The 16,950-nt window shown below is 36.2% G+C and overlaps 1 protein-coding gene across 6 annotated transcripts in view; it reads right to left on the bottom strand.

Annotated features, from left to right (window-relative positions):
• FXR1 (FMR1 autosomal homolog 1) overlaps positions 1-16,950 on the bottom strand; it is a 67,662-nt gene that overhangs the window by 26,406 nt on the left and 24,306 nt on the right. For all 6 annotated transcript variants that reach the window (XM_049775848.1, XM_049775849.1, XM_049775853.1 and 3 more), the window contains exons 4-9: positions 7,102-7,173; positions 6,570-6,718; positions 6,266-6,359; positions 5,562-5,678; positions 4,430-4,600; positions 2,183-2,261 (exon numbers count right to left, since the gene is read on the bottom strand). In XM_049775848.1, the coding sequence (XP_049631805.1) occupies positions 2,183-2,261; positions 4,430-4,600; positions 5,562-5,678; positions 6,266-6,359; positions 6,570-6,718; positions 7,102-7,173 (682 nt within the window). The remainder of the gene's footprint in view (positions 1-2,182; positions 2,262-4,429; positions 4,601-5,561; positions 5,679-6,265; positions 6,360-6,569; positions 6,719-7,101; positions 7,174-16,950) is intronic.

Raw genomic sequence — 16,950 nt, 5'->3', positions numbered from 1 at the left:
ATGAGCATAAAATGTTGAAGAAACAATATTTTATGATTAAGGAAGGATTCTAAGATGTGAAAGGTTTCGATTCATTTCAAATCACTGTTTACAAAGTAGAATAAAAGTTCACGCAGTAAAACATCTTTTGATTTGGCAGAGGAATGGTGGTCAATTCGAAAATGTTTGGAACCGAATGTGTAAAGGAATCTCCAAAACTTACCCACCAGTGATCCTCATTCCCTCTTGCTCCTCAGTGTTTTCTCATTAGACTAAGAATGTACTGCTTTCAAGACTACTCCATCCATAAAGTATTTTAAAGGGATATTGATAACTATGGGCAGACACCAATTTTTAACTATTTTACCAAAATATCAGTGTAATGTAAATTTCCTTGAAATAAGGACTAAAACAACCCAAGTCACCAAAAGGACAAATGCACAAATGCGCGCACACACACACACACACTTACACAAATAAACACATACAACCACAGAACAACAAATATATCTTCCCTCTTCTATTTCTGGAAAAACTTCAATTTTACTTTTAAAAATTTGACTTCTGCCGAAACTCAGGGCTATATGCTATAGAACTGAATGTTTATAAAGAGCCCTGGATCCCTACACACTCACCTCCAAATCATTTTTACAAGTGAAGAAACCTAAGTTAAATTATAAAAGCAACAACCAATGTTAGTGCTCATAATAGTAATTCGTATTTAAATAAACATAGGGGATCAATTTCAAAAGCAGCCCTTAAATTGATTTGTTAGCAATTTAGTAGCATTGTTTTCTTAGTATTGATTAATTTGCACAAAGATTACCATACATTAGATTTTAACATCTCTACAGCAATTCAGTCTATAGAAGAATGATTTCCAAAAACTAACTTTAAAAAGCTTACTTAGAGACAGGGGTGAAGTTCAGTTCTAGAGTGAATGCTTTTCATATATGACCTCCCCCACATATACCACCAAAAAGATGCTAAACTGGAAATGTATCATACCTAGTTGAATGTTTAGACAGAAGCAGAAATAGATAAATATCACAAACTTCAAATTCTTGTGGTATAGCCTATAATACACTACTTGCCACTAGTCAAAATGATCTTTTTAAAATTTCCCACTCCCGCTTTCAGGATTTGTTCAAAAAAACCTATAACAAAAAAATGAGTATGTGTGAATGGAGCCCAGGAGCCTACTATATTAAGAACAAAGAGGGCGGGCAAGAAAGACATATGCCTTGCTAAGACACTTGCCATTACATGTGAATCTTGACTAGTTTAAGCATTTGGCCCCAAAGCACTGCCAGACGGAACAGAACCAGATGCTGGACTGATCACCACTGACTATGGCTGGGGAACTACAACCCCCAGACATATACACACAAAAGAGCTACAAAAGGGGACAAAACTCATTCTCCTAGTAAATTTTAAATACTTTATGTTGATGCTCAACTGTATATTCAATATCTTAGACAATCATTTGGGTATTTAAAACATCAAAACTTCTATTTTCTCAAACAGTATTTAAAATAAAAGGACAAATAACATGCAGAGATATTAAAGCAACTCATCCCACACTAAAACACTAGAATGATTTACAGCGTTGAAATTAAAACTCGTCACTTATAATCCATGGGTAAAATATTTCTGTTACTGGTGTCCAAAATTAATAGTGAAACCTCCTCTCATCAACAAGTCTTCTCTCCTACCCATGACTTCTTACCTTATGCTATGCCTTTGCAACAACCAATTATTATTTATTCAGGGCCTATGGTGTAGAAGTTTATTACCCTATTTTTAATCCACTGTTACTTTTTCTTCTGCACTAAACAAAAGAAAAAAATTATCACAAACACCTTCTCAAAAAGTACTTATGGCAATTTTGATGGATACACGAATGATTAAAAGGTATCAGAATAAAAGAAAAAATCCAAGGAAGGAAAAGTCTTAAGAAGAATCTCAATACAAATTATTATAAATATGAGCTATTAGTGGGTTTCCCCTGTACCAAAAAAAAAAAAAAAAAAGGCACTTCATTTCAAAAATAAATACAGATCACGATGCAAGTTGTATACGATTTAGGACTCTAGGTCATACAAGTGTTATCCAGATATTCCATCTAGCCAAGACACGCAATGATTTCCAATTTAGTGACTTCAACATTTAACTTAATCAACATTTAATTTAAATTACCTACCAACCAGATTCCTAGGAACCTGAATAAAATCCTCCACAAATTCCAAGAAACCTCTAGCCTTTTTTACAGCATCAGCACTCTGTAGATGGGAGAGGGAAAAGAAATGTGAAATTCTTCAAACCTGAAAGCATCCACAACCCAAACCAAAAACACAAGGAGTGAGAAAAATATGTTTATGACCCAGTATAAGATCTATCAGTCCTATGGAACAGAATTACTCAACTGATAGCCATACAGTACCCTGTGGGGCCCCAGGCCATTCTAAGGAGGCTTGGGGGTGTGGGAGGGAAGAGGCAGTGGCATAAGACTTGTGTGGGGGTGGGGTCAACCTTGTAAAATAAGATGGGTCAAGGGAAGGAAGAAGGTTGGAAAGAAACAATAGTTGAAAAAGATTAAGAGATTCCCAAACTATGAGACCCTGGTATGTTGTTAAAGTAGCCTGAGGTGCAATCAAAGGGACTCTATTTGTTTGCTAGAAGAGAAAAGGAGGGGGAGTAGCCAAGTAATTTCCTCTCTGAAAAGGTAGGCAGTAGACAAAGTATGGAGCTCTCTGCTCTAGTAATATTTATGCCATGTAATTCATTAAGTACTTAATAAAATCAAAGAGTAATCGTTTAAAGATTAAAGTAAAAGTACTATCAGAATTAAAGTATAGACATCTCTAAGATTTCCTTTAAACCCCTGAGAAAACAAGTAGTAGCATTTACTAGTTACCTATACTGGTCACATTTTTTCCAATCCCCAATATGCCCATTCAGACTGCCAAGATGTACTGATAATTCTCCAGGTAAATGTTAAAAAAGCAACCCCCCCCAAATGGTCAACTGTTTGGTCTTTGCAAAAAAAGCAGTTTTAAAATAGCAATGCAATCATTATGCTTTTAATTTCTAATGGATACAATTTTTAAAGACTTTCTAAAGGTTATCATACAATTGTCTCAGTTTACTATGTTCTTAGTATCTGTTTCTTAGTAACTATAAGTCATTGTTATTGACCAATAATTTACACCATAAACATAAATTTTAAAAACATTTATCCTTATAAACTAGAAGGTAAACACTATTGCTAGTCTCTTTTTATAAAGAATTATGCAGGGTAGTTGTCACTTTTCCCAGGTCCAAAGTGGTATAGGCAATACGTGGATGGACATGGAAACTTATGCTGAGTGAAATGAGTCAGAGGGAGAGAGATAGATAGAATAGTTTCATTCATCTGTGGGATTTAAGAAAATTAAAAGACAGTATGGTAATCATACCCAGAGATAATGTTTGAAAGAACCAGCCCATGATATGAAGTTAACCTCAAAAATTGGTGAGTGAAGTTAGAGATTTAACTACACTAGTAACTATCAACACAAATGGTAATGAGTGAGAGAAATAGAATGCCTGTCTCAGACAGGCAGCAGATGGGGTGGGGGGATGGGGCATAGGTAAAGGGAAGAGTGTACTTTTTATGACTAAAACCCAACTACAAGCACATTTGTGACCATGGTGCTTAAGTAAAAATATTTTTTTAAAAAAAGAAACACAACAGACTCATTTCATGTTTAAAAGATTTTTTTTTTGAAGTTTAAATTGTGTAAGTGCTACTGAGATGTCAAAGCACAGAAAGGACTCACCCAAAAAGTGGTATAGGAACAATTAAAATGACTCCAGGGCCTTTTGTCTTAATCATCTGGCTCAGGGGACCATATGGGATGCTGGAAATCAAACCCAGGACCGTCCTGGGTCAGCCGGGGCAAGGCAAATGCCCTACCACTAGGCCATCGCTCCGGCCCCTTACTTCCAAAGGTTACAGAAATAAAAATTTTACCAACAGATTTCCTTTTGCCTCTGGAAAGACTTGTAATAATCAACCCCCCTGTGCAAAATGTTTTCAATATAAAGTATGAATTATTTTTCAGAAAAAGTATCGTTATCCTTTACCATAAATCAGAGAAAGCTATTCTATAAACATATATACTATATATATAGTATTATAGGATATAATATATAATACAATAATTTACAGGATATAAAATAGCCATGCTTGGCAAGCAAGTACTTAAAAATACTTTAAAGTTATTTTACTAAACATAAAATTAGGTAGAGAAGCAGTTAAAAATTTCCATAAAGTTCACACTAAATTCTTTCATTTTCTCAATCTTTTCTCCAATGCACCTTGAATACATGAAAATAGGCTTAATGAGCCTACATTTTCTTAGATCTAACAAATATTAAGTTACCCAAAATGGTATAGACAACTAACCTCTCCATAGATTCGAAATGTTCCAGTATCTTCATCTAGTTCAATAGCTGTAACTCCAGGAACCTTCCTAGCTTGCTGTATATTACTACCATGTGTTCCTATTGCCAGACCCATCAAATCTTCTCGTACAATAAATTCCTCATGAAAAGCTGCTGCAAGTTGTTTTGTGCACTAGTAAAAAGTAAATTAGTTCTATTATTTAAATAAATTAGAAGTTCATACACCAAAAAAGTTCATACACATCCATAAACCCTTGATCAATGACCAAAAATGTGATATATACAAACAATACAAATTATTCTAGTCTAAAATAGACATATAATACTTAGTAATTTTGAATTACTAATAAAAGCAATCCCCCAATTCAAATATTTCTGATTTTAAATCTTACAATGTTGTTTGCAACTTGTCAAATAGCATGGGAATATAAATATAAAAGGGAATATAAATACATCCTTCAGAGGAAACAAAACTCAAATTATCTAAAATAGGGAGTTGTCTGTGTATTAGGGAATGGCTCAGAACAGGGAGAGCCATTTCTATATAGTCTGAACAGCAAAGAATAGTTTTGAAAACAGAGAAGCAATAGCAGACTCTATAAAACTACTGGTTACACATGTCCTCCACTCATCTAAGCTGTTGGCATGAACTAGTTAAAAAAAATATGTCATGAAAAAAAATGCCATGATAGTTAAAAAGGGAAGGGTGATTAAAAAAACAACAACTCAGCAGCAAGATAGCAAAAGGGGTGAGACCTTAGGCATTTAGCAAAAATAAAAGAAGATTATGGCTTGATGGGGCCAGGAGATAGCACAGCGGGTACAGCAGTAAGACCTTGGGACTTGTGGTTAACCCAGGTTCAATCTCCAGCATCCCATAACCCTGTACCTGCCAAGAGTACAGAGCAAAGAGTAACCCAAGAGCCACTGAGTGTGGCCCAAAAGCAAACAAAATAAAAGATTATGGTTTGAGAACAGTGATAGAAAAAAAGAGTTATCAATATCAATTCCCTAAAGACAGGATTCCATGTTTAGCCAAAAACAAATTCTAATTATCATATCTAATAATAAATATTTTAAGACAGGAATCTTGTATACTTAGAAATAAATGACACAAGAGTAAATCCACTTACTTCTAAATGCTTAGTGGCTTCCTCATTTCTGGACATAAGCATCAATTTGGTGCGAATACTTCGCAAATGCATGTCACTTAATATATTTACTCTTTTCACAGTTGCTTCACTGGCAGACTATAAATAAACATGTTAGTTACACCCAAAAAAATCATTTTTAAGGTAAAATAGTAAGAACTTTGTACTTAAGTATCTACTTTATACTTTCACTTGGTGTCCTTTCTCCAAAGTAATTCTATTTTCTTTCTAAATTTCCCCCATATTATTTACATCTGATATTAAAATTATGAAGAAATTAAAATTAAAATTATGAGGAAAATCCAGGATCCCATATATTAAATCATTATGATATATTCATATTATTTTGAAGACTAAAAAATTAAATTTTGGGGCCGAAGCAATAGTACAGCAGTAGGGTGTTTGCCTTGCAGGCGGTAGATTAGCACAGGCCTGGTTTGATTCCTGGTGTCCCATATGGTCCCCCCTAGCCAGGAGTGAACCAGGAATGATTTCTGAACACATAGCCAGGAGTCACCAGATGTGACCACTCCCCCCCACAAAAAAAAAATTGAATTGTAACTGCCAAAAATGTTATCTCATACTAATATACACAAAACATACCAATTTAGCCTTGATCTTTGAAAATGTTTAATTAAAAATACCTAACATATCCATTATATGTTTAAAAATAAAAATGATCTTACCAGTATCATTAGCTGTGTGGTTTCTGGATGGTAAAAAATTCTGCAAGCTCCTACTGCTTTCTTAAAATCTTTATGTGCATTTTCATTAGCACACCTAAGGAGAAATTAATTCATGTATAAAACCTAAACAATATATTTTAGAGGACAACTATGATACTAATTCAGTAATTCAATTTTATACCAGCCAATAAAATATTTTATTAGATTTTCCATCAGGTATTATAATTGGCTATGGAAAAATAATTCTAACACTAAAAACCCTCATCACTCCCAAAGCAATTAAATAGTAAACACAATTACTCACGCCTCTCTCAAATCCTCAGGAACATCCACCGTGCATTTAAAGAAGGTATTTTTTTTGACAGTTTTATTTTGATTGACAGGTCGAAGTCGTTCAAATGTGACTATTTCATTGTAAGTAGCATCACAAGCAGCATATTCAATGACATAAAACTAAAAGACATCAAAATACTTTAAAAATCCCATCTGAAGGAAAAATAATTAGTTTTAAATGAAAATCTAGTTACCTCAAATGACTTAGCCACTGTGGCAAATACTAAGCATAGTTTAGTTACATTAACCTGAATTGCCTAAACTATAGAGAACAGATTCTTTTAAACATCAACTTTGGTGGAGCCCTCACTTGTCTGTGTTGTATCATCCATCACTCAAGAGCAGCTGTGATGTTTGAAAATTCAGGACACAAATAAAAAGTAAAGGTCTGATGAATGCTTGCAGTGATGAACTTATTTCTGAAGAGCACTTTATAATCAAAACTAAGAGCTGGAATATTTTCCTGGAAATAAGTCACAAAGCAGGTATTTAACATTGCTTACTTCTCCTTTCATCATTCGAACTTTAGCCAACCACCATCCACATGGTTCTTGATCATTTGCTCTTGAATAAACCTGAAAGTAAAGGTTTAAATACTTAGTCATTCATCCCAAAAGATCTATTACCATCACTTATAAAATGATAAAATTGTGATTTTCAGAAAATAAACCAAATTTCTTTTTTAAAGATAAAACCACTCCTTCATTATATGACATGACATTTTGATCACTTGAGAAATCTGAATCAAATACATAAAAATTATTGAGTGGGATCAAAATAAATGATATATATTGAAGACCTAATGAGATGTCTTATAAAACCTATCTTTAAAATTTTTTTCACATTACTCTGGACATATGCTTTGAAAATATAATAACTAGTTGTACTATTACCTCTCAGAAAGTTTTAAAAAACAGTTATCTTTCAAATTAGTATTTCAAAGAATACAGCAGCTTGTAGGTATACTTATAATAAATGAGAAATAAGGGGAAAGCACAGTAGAAGAAACAAGTACCCACACAAATCCTCATTGTAGGAATTAAGATTACCCTAAAGAGATAACCAGGGAAATCTACCATGACATAAGTATAAATTAGAAATGACAAAATCTTATGCGCATATAGTAAAAGCCTGAAACTTTATACATATAATCTGAGATTGGAGGTGGTGGAATAAATGAGTAAAATATCCAAATAGGGCCAACTTATTATATACAACTGCTTAAAACAAAAGCTATTAATAAACAGGGCCAGAGTGACTGACAGAGGGTAACATCCTTGTATGTGACTGACCCAAGTTTGAACCCCAGATCCCCACATGGTTCCCCAGAACCAGCAATGAGTGATCCCTGAGCACCACCAAAAAAGCTACTCCCCCCCCCCCTGAAAAAGCTATCATAAAAAACAGAAAGGTCAGAGGGGGAGGGGAGAACGTGTTCTTGTAATAGGTTCCAATGAACTCAATTTTAATCTAGCACTTCTTTTGAACAAATTTACTTGATAATATTTATCCTTATTTAAGATTCCCCCCCCACACACAAAAATTTGGCATATTTACAGCTTTTAAAACAGAATGTCATCATCTTGATACCAGGTGTTCTTTTTATTAATCAAAGGTAGCTTTATAAATAAGTATCTTGAAATTACTTTCATTTACATCAAAACGACTAATATCATTCTTGGGGCTGGAAAGCTAGGACAGTGGCTAGTATGTTTGCCTTGCATGATGATGGCCTGGGTTCAATCCCTGGCATTTTATAGTTATTCCAAATCCTCCAGGAGCAACTTCTGAACACTGCTAGGTGTGGCACTAAAATCACAAATAAAAATAAACACCATCCTTTACATTACATTTTGACTATTACTAAATAAGAACTCCTACTTGGGAGATTGCAACGTAGCTCAGAGTTAAGAGTATCTGTTTTACATGTGAGAAGCCCTGGATTAGAATCCTAGCAACACAGGTAAGGGAATTGGGTGTCAAATTCTTTTTCCTCACCCATAATTACAAAAAGAAAAAATCTACAGAGAATTTTGATAATTATCAGAAATCAAAAGACATAAAGACATAGAAAACAGCAATCTAAATAATGTAACTTTCTTATGAACAATGCCTAACAATCTTCACTGACAACATCCTAGATAAGTATTTCCCAAATACAGTTTTAATGAGGAAAGGAAAAAAATTAATATTCTGACCCAGTTAATCGTTAAAATGGGATACCATCATATAAAATCCTATAGTAAGAATCTGGATCATCCCATTTCATGAATGTCATGAATACATGACAGTATTCTTTCATATTTTATGATATTTCTACACCAAAACTGATAGTTTAACTGAACAAATGCCAAAGGTAGCTTTGTGTGCAAAAGTGACTAAAAACAGAAGTAAAAAAAAATGAGGATAAACTTTTAATTGGTTAATCAAGGTGTCTAAATATTAAAATGATGTAACATTTAGTGCTCTCCATTCAACATTAAAGTCACCAAAATATTCTTAAGTTCTCATATTCTGGGGCTAAAAAGATGGACTAAATGCTTTTGCATATTCCATCACAGGTACTACACAGATCTATATCCAAACACCTCTAAAGGCAAGTCCCATGGTGCTGGGATAGTGTGCTCTAAAAGAAAATGTATTATATTCATATAAGATAAACAGAATAAGCTAAATTTTATTAATTATGAGGCAAAGATAGCTTAATGGGCTGAGCACAGGTTTTCCCTAACTGGAGGCCTCACTTTGAGCCCTGGCACTGAGTACAGGCAGGGGTCCCAAAGAGCAGAGTTGAGAATAGTCCCCCAAGAACTATGGGATATGGCCCCAAACAAAAAGGTTATATATATGGGACAAGAGCGATAGTATAGTGGGTAGGGAGTTTGCCTTACACACAACCTTAAACATTGCCATGAGTGATTCCTGAGTACATCATTGGGTGTGGCCCCAAACAAGAAAGAATTACCCTACCATATTAAACATATATTTTATTTTTCATGTATTTAGAAAGTCTAGCTTTCAAGCTTTATGAATACTTTAGCACCAAATAACAAAGATGCATGTATTACCAAAATCATAAAAAGTATGAGAAAATTTTTGAATTTAGCATATCGAAATATTTATGAACTATTTGGGGAATAAAGGGTTAGTACAGTGGGGTGGGCATTTGCTTGCATATGGCAGGCCTGGGTTCAATCCCTGGCACTCCCCCCATAGGTCCGCTAAGACAGTAAGAAGTTAGGTATGAGTTCAGAGCCTGAGCACTGTCAGGTATGGCCCAAAAACCAAAATAATTTAACTAATAAAACCACTATTCTTTTATTCTTATTTCTCTAAAAATCTGAAGTATAATACAATAAAAATTATCAATGATATGATTACTACTATTTCCTCATAAATGGAAGATTAAAAAATCAAAGGGGGTCAAGATAGACAATAAACTATTGGATAAGACACTTGCAATGCATGTGGCCAATAAGTGTTTAATTACTGGCACCATATGTGATCTCCTAAGCAATGTCAGAAGTAATCTCTAAGCAGAGCCAGGAATAAAGCCTTGTTACCACTAGATGTGGCCCAAAAACCAAAGGGTATGATTCAAGTGCTACAGCACATGTCTTAGATGCCTGATGCCCTGGAATGATTTTCAGCATGATATGAAGGATGTGGATGCTCATGCAACAGAGAATGATACAAAAACCTAAAACAACAAAGGGGCCAGAGATAAGGAGATAAGGCACTTGACTTGCAAACTGCTGATCCTGATTTTATCCTCAGCACCACCTAAGTCCCTAAAGTACTACTGAGGAGGAGTAGGAAGCAAGCACTGCTGTATGTGGGACCTAAAAGGAGAAAAATGTTCATCTAAAGATGGGGCTGGAGAGATGGCATGGAGGTAAGGCATTTACCTTGCATTCAGAAGGATGGTGGTTCGAATCCCAGCATCCCATATGGTCCCCAGAGCCTGCCAGGAGCGATTTTTGAGCATAAAGCCAGGAGTAACCCCTAAGCACTACCGGGTGTGACCCCCCCACCCCCGCCAAAAAAAGTACCACAGAAAGAATTCAGCTAAGCATAGAATTATCTCTTGGTGACCTATACTGAATAGAACCAAGTTTATGATATACTGAGAAGGGGATTGACCCATTTATCTAAATAAATTTGTTCTATTTCTAATGGGGGGAGGGTGTTGGGCCACACCTAGTGATGCTCAGGGGTTATTCCTGGCTAAGCACTCAGAGATCTCTCCTGGCTTGGGGGAACCATATGAGACACTGGGGGTTCGAACTGCAATCCATCTTACCCACTTGCACTACCGCTCTAGCCCCTCTATTTCTATTTTTAAACATAGTTTTCTTATTTTTGGGTCACATCAGGCAGTGCTCAGGGCTTACTCTTGACTCAGGACCATATGGGATGCAGGGGATCACACCCAAGTTGGCCAGGTGCACGGCAGCACCTTACTTGCTGTACTACTATCACTCCAGCCCCTATAAGCTTTGCTTTATATAGGAAGCTGTTCTATTAAGAGTTAACCTACAAAAATAACTAATCATTTAGACTTCTTTGATATAACGTTGAACTTTAGTTTATAGTTAAATTCATCACTGTAAATTTATTTAATAAGTCTATCACTGAAAGTCAAAACTATTCTCACAGACGAGGCCCGAGCAATAGCACACCCAGTAGGGTCTTTGCCTTGCACAAGGCCCACCCAAGTTTGATTCCTGGCATCCCTTATGGTGCCCAAGCCTTCGAGGAGATTCCTGTGCCAAGACTAGAAATAACCCCTGGGCAGCACTGGGTGTAGTCCAAATAGTAACCTAAGTTCCTGAGCCTGAATCAAAATAGTCACCTAAAATGAGCCTGAATCAAAAGTAAGAATTTAGGACTAGGGAGATAATAGGTTTGTCTAAGTCAAAATTTACATGGCAGAGGCCCGGGTTAAATTTTAAATACATGACCCTCCCTAGATATAAGCATTGCTTCTATCTAGTAAGCACTAGATAGTAGTAAGCACTACTAGATATAGAGTGAGGAATTAGCCTTTGAATGATACTTTATCCACCCTCCTACTTTATCCTACTTTATCCACCCTCCCCCCAAAAAAGAAAGTTCTGTGTGGGTCCAGTTATATGCTTTACAAAAAGGGAGTGTACTGGTGATAGCTGCACCAGTTAGTGTGTACACTTCATAGACTTCAACAGTATCACATGTTCTCCCTCTAAGAACTATATCAAAAATATGCACTGAACACTGGTAGGGCATGATCCAAAAGGGAAGAAAGAATGTTATCTTGTATACTCTTAAAACTTAGCACTAAAACTGTGTCCTAATCTATGTTTCAAATGTTGACTACTAAATTTACTTAGTAATTGTCACTGAACAGCATAGAAAATACATTTTTCAGATTTTACTTAAATTTCCAAACTTTTGGGAGTGAGGGGGATATAGGAGCGTTTGAGACCATGCTGGGCAATGCTCAGAGCTTTTTCCTGACTATACTCAGGAATCATGCCTGGCAGTATCCGGAGCACAGTATGAGAAGAGGAAGATCGAACCCAAGTCAGACATATATAAGGCAAATGTACCATCTCTCTGTGCCCTCTAAAGTATTCTGAAGGAGCAATTCACATTTTAAAGGAATGGCATTTACTGCTCTAGTATTCCAAGCTTCTTTCAAATCTAAGCAAGAATGAGATATGGGTGCCCATGAATATGAAAGGTAGAAAGGGACCTGGAAAGATTGGTGTAGGGGAGGGGGAGGAGTAGGAGGGTACTGGTTTTGGAACATCATATGCCTAAAACTCTATTATGAACAACTTCGTAAATCACAATGTTTTTTGAAATGTTTTAAAAGATTTAAATAAAAAGACCCATATGAGAACTCAAAGATAACATGATACAGACTAAAGACTAATTTCTCATAGTAAAGACTAGTTTTGGGGGCTGGCGAGGTGGCTCTAGAGGTAAGGTGTCTGCCTTGCAAGCGATAGCCAAGGAAGGACCATGGTTCGATCCCCCGGTGTCCCACATGATTCCCCCCCCAAGCCAGGGACAATTTCTGAGCGCTTAGCCAGGAGTAACCCCTGAGCATCAAATGGGTGTGGCCCGAAAACAAACAAACAAAAAAAAGACTAGTTTTCATAAGGTAAACGGTGGAATATGAAGAATCAAATTCCTAAGTGTATTTCAAGAGTCCTTCAACCAAGTCCGAGTCAAATATAAATATGTCACACAGACTTTATAATATAGATAATGTCACACAGACTTTAAACATACAACCAAAGTCTGAGTTAAACTTCCCCTGGCTGCTAAGATTACCAGACTTCCACTTATATTATGTCTCACTATGCCTTTCAAACCACAAACAGAATGTGAATACCAAGAAGAAAAAAAAATTCAACATTTTCAACAAGTTTTAAATATTATTAGCCATTAAACTGAATACTTAATCACAATGGCTAATTACTAAACATTTTAATATATAGACAAAGTAATCTCAAATATCCACTTTGTCTCATTATCATCAATGAAGAAACAGGTTTAGTTGGAAAGTAAGCAAACCATATACAACACATACAGTATCTTCTTGAGGTCATTACTCAACAATGACCTAAATTTATGATCTAGAACTATATGTAAGTCTTAGAAGCTGAATAAAAGGTGAACCTCAAATAGCCAAGCATGAGTACTAAAATGTCCAGTAAGCCACAGGAAATTCAATCCATAAGAATAGAAATCTCACACAATAATCTATAAAAATGTTTGAAGAATTTAATGGAAAAAAGTCTTTCCTGCATCATTTGTATTCTAAACTTATTATCATATCAAAGTCATCTTTCCCTTCCTCAAAGACGGGTCCCTGAAGTTGTAAGAGTTGAAAACCTGAAGCACCTACATGTTTCCTATATCTCCTCTTTCGAGATGTGTACTTTTATGCTTTCATCCTTTCACTTTAGGATGTATAGTGAAAATCTCTCCTCTTGAAGAAGCCCACATTCTCTCTCTCCCACCTCTCTCCCCCCTCTCCCCGCCTCCCCCCTATATCTCTCTCCTCTCTCCCCTCCCTTCTCTTTTCCTCTCCCCTTCCTCCTCCTCTCTCCTCTCCCCTCCCCCTCCTGTTTCTCAGAATTTCCAAATAAAAAATGCAGACTGATACAAAACCTTAACCATGTGCTTACATTGTGCTTCATTAGAAACTAACATTCTGCTTCTCTGCACAAGCCAGCCAAGAAGACGCCATTGAACACAATCCCCAGGGCCCAAACTGGTAAAGGCCCCACCCAATGGGTGCTGATCGTGTGTTTGGGCACAAGAGAGCCATTATAAAGAACTGCTGCCTTGCTCCCTATCTGCTTCTCTGCACAAGACAGCCAAGAAGACACCATCGAACACAATCTCCAGGGTCTAAATCAGGTAAGGGGCCCATCCAATAAGGTGGAGCCAGAAGAGAACAGCCAATCTGCAGCTGTGCACATCTTCTAATCCACAAACCCCAGCACAGCACATAGTAAAAACCACTATACAAGTGTTGCAATGGGGAAGATGACCTGAAATGCCTCTCAGATAAGGAGTTTAGAGTATTAATATGGAGGATGCTCAAAGAACTCAAAGCAAGAATAAACTGAGCTGAACAGAACATAATGATAGAACTCCAAACAGAATTAACAGGTCTGAAAAACTCAGTAGATGAAATCAAGACCTCAATGAAAAGCCTCTCCAGCAGAGTGAAAACAGCTGAGGACGGGGTTATTGAGCCAGAGGCTAAAACGCAGAACAACTCCATACAGCAGAAGAGATTGGAAAATAACCTTACGGCAAATGATCAATGAATAAACTACTCAAAATATTTGAGCAGATAAAAATAGAAGTCTTTGATCAACTCAATGGAAGCAACATAGAAATAATTGGAGTCCAAGAGACCCAGGAAAATAATATTAAGGAGAGTTGGAGAAAGTGTGAGAAGAGGAAGGAGTAAGAAGTGAAAGTTAAAAAAAGAAGTGAAAGTTGAGAAAGGGGAAGAAGAATAAAAAGAGAAAAGGAAGAAGAGGAAGAAGAAAAAGGAGGAAGTAGAAGAGGAAGGTGAAAGAAGAAAAATGAAGAAAAAGGAAGGAAAAGGAAAAAAGCAAGAAAAAAGGAAGAGAAAGAAGAGGAAGAAAATGAAGAGGAGAAAGAAAAAGAAGAGAAAGAAGGGGCCGGGCGGTGGCGCTGGAGGTAAGGTGCCTGCCTTGCCTGCGCTAGCCTAGGACGGACCACGGTTCAATCCCCCGGCGTCCCATATGGTCCCCTAAGAAGCCAGGAGCAACTTCTGAGCGCATAGCCAGGAGTAACCCCTGAGCGTCACAGGGTGTGGCCCAAAAACCAAAACAAAAAAAGAAGAGAAAGAAGGAGAAGAGGAGGAGGAAGAATAAGAAAGGAGAAGGGAAGAAGAAGAGAAGAAAAAATAAAAGAAAATGGAATGAAGATTTATTAATAATGTCTTTTATTGTAATAGTGTCTTTGTTAAAGCACCATGATTATAAACATGTTTGTAGTTGGGTTTCAGTTTTAAAAGTTAAAAAATTAAAAAGGAAACTAAATTCAAGACTAAAGCTATTTATCAGCTGCTGAGACTTCTGGATCATATAAGAGATATTATATTAAAATAAGAAACCCTATGGATGGAGTGGAGCAATAGTATAGTGAATGTGACATTTACTTGCAGGCATCCTACCCCACGTCTGAACCCAGCAACCCAGCCTTCAAGGATTGATTCTGGTGCAAGAGTCAGGATTACGCCCTGAGCACACTACTGGGTGTGTGGTCCAGAAACGAACAAAAAATAATCTATGGCCAAGAAGATAGCCCAAAGGGCTGGAGCACATAATTTGCACGCTGGAAACCTAGATTCAATTGTTCAAACAAACAAAAATAAACCCCCCAAAAACAACAAAGCATCAAATCCAGGAACAATCTGTTTATAGTCTGCAATATGTGCTATCTAAATACCAAATGTTACATTGTGACCTAACAGAAAACAGTAGTAATGACATGAACTAAAATCATACTGTGCAATCAATTTCCCATATTAAATTAAAATCCTAAATATATTTTAAAAAATCGAGTTAGATAAAACAACAAGGCACTTATCTTAAAAGTAGCTGACAGGATTTTGATTCCTGGCACTGCATATGGACGCAGCACCAGTTTCTTTTCCTCTTTTAACTCCTCTTTTCCCTTCTGAGGCCTCCTTCCCCCACCTCCACACCAACACCCTTTCTCATCTCTCCCCCATTTCCTAAATGAATTTACTTCTTTATTCAAATATGAGCAAGGAATAGATCTCATTAAAAGTATCAGGTTTGGGGGCAGGAAAAAAAGTATCAGGTTTGCATGTAGTGGGGGTCCTGGTTTGTATGCCTATCATTAAAAAAAATAAAAATCTGTAGAGATCAGATACAACTATAAGGTATTTGCCTTGCATGTGGCCATCCCAAGTTGATCTTCAGCATCCCTTATGACCCCTTTATGATTCCGAAATGCAAAGCCAGGAGTAACCCCTGTGCACTACTGGATGTGGCACAAAATCCAAATGCCAAAACTATACAACAAAAAGTGAAAGTATAGACTCCATAGAAATCAGTGTTCAAATTACTCCACGTCACATCAATATTTTGTTCCAGAAACTAACAGAAAATATCTTCCCGAACTAAAATTGAACACAATTAGAATGTTAGCTAGCATTCTAAGCTACGAAATACTTGACAGAACTCACACTTTTCTAAATCCTATATTTCTAAAACTGCCGTTCTTTACTTTCCCTTATTGAAATTCCAAAAGAAAAAAATTATAAATATTTCACATTAATTTTCAAAAGCCAGTTTACCACTGTTTTTCTCCATGTTTTGCTATCCGGTCAGTGAAAATGCTCTCAAATAGCCCAAAAAACATCTCACCTACACATCTAGACTACATACAATCAAGCTCTCCTTACTACCCACTTCTGATGAAAGTGAACTGAATATTAAAATAAACATCTAAATGAAAGATGTTAAAAAGTATAAAGCAGAAGAAATGACACTATAAAACTACAATCTGGCAAGGCTTGAGGCTGAGAAAAAGTGCAATGAATTTAGAGTAATTAAGATCTAAGCAGAATTTTAGAATGGAATTGAATTCAAAGTGGCAGGGACTGAAAGTACTCCATTTCTCTCGCTTTCCACCTTAACAATTAATGAGAATTCAAAAAAGTCAGTTTTAAAATAATTCAGAAAATGAAACACAATTATGTGAATTTATCTGCAAAGAGCTCAGAACAGTTTCTGACAAAGTATGTACTGTTCAATGTTCATAAATGTTCTTTATTTCCA

The sequence above is a fragment of the Suncus etruscus genome, chromosome 6 (assembly GCF_024139225.1).
Source record: "Suncus etruscus isolate mSunEtr1 chromosome 6, mSunEtr1.pri.cur, whole genome shotgun sequence".
Lineage (NCBI taxonomy): Eukaryota > Metazoa > Chordata > Mammalia > Eulipotyphla > Soricidae > Suncus > Suncus etruscus.
This window is presented reverse-complemented; position numbering and strand designations above follow the sequence as displayed.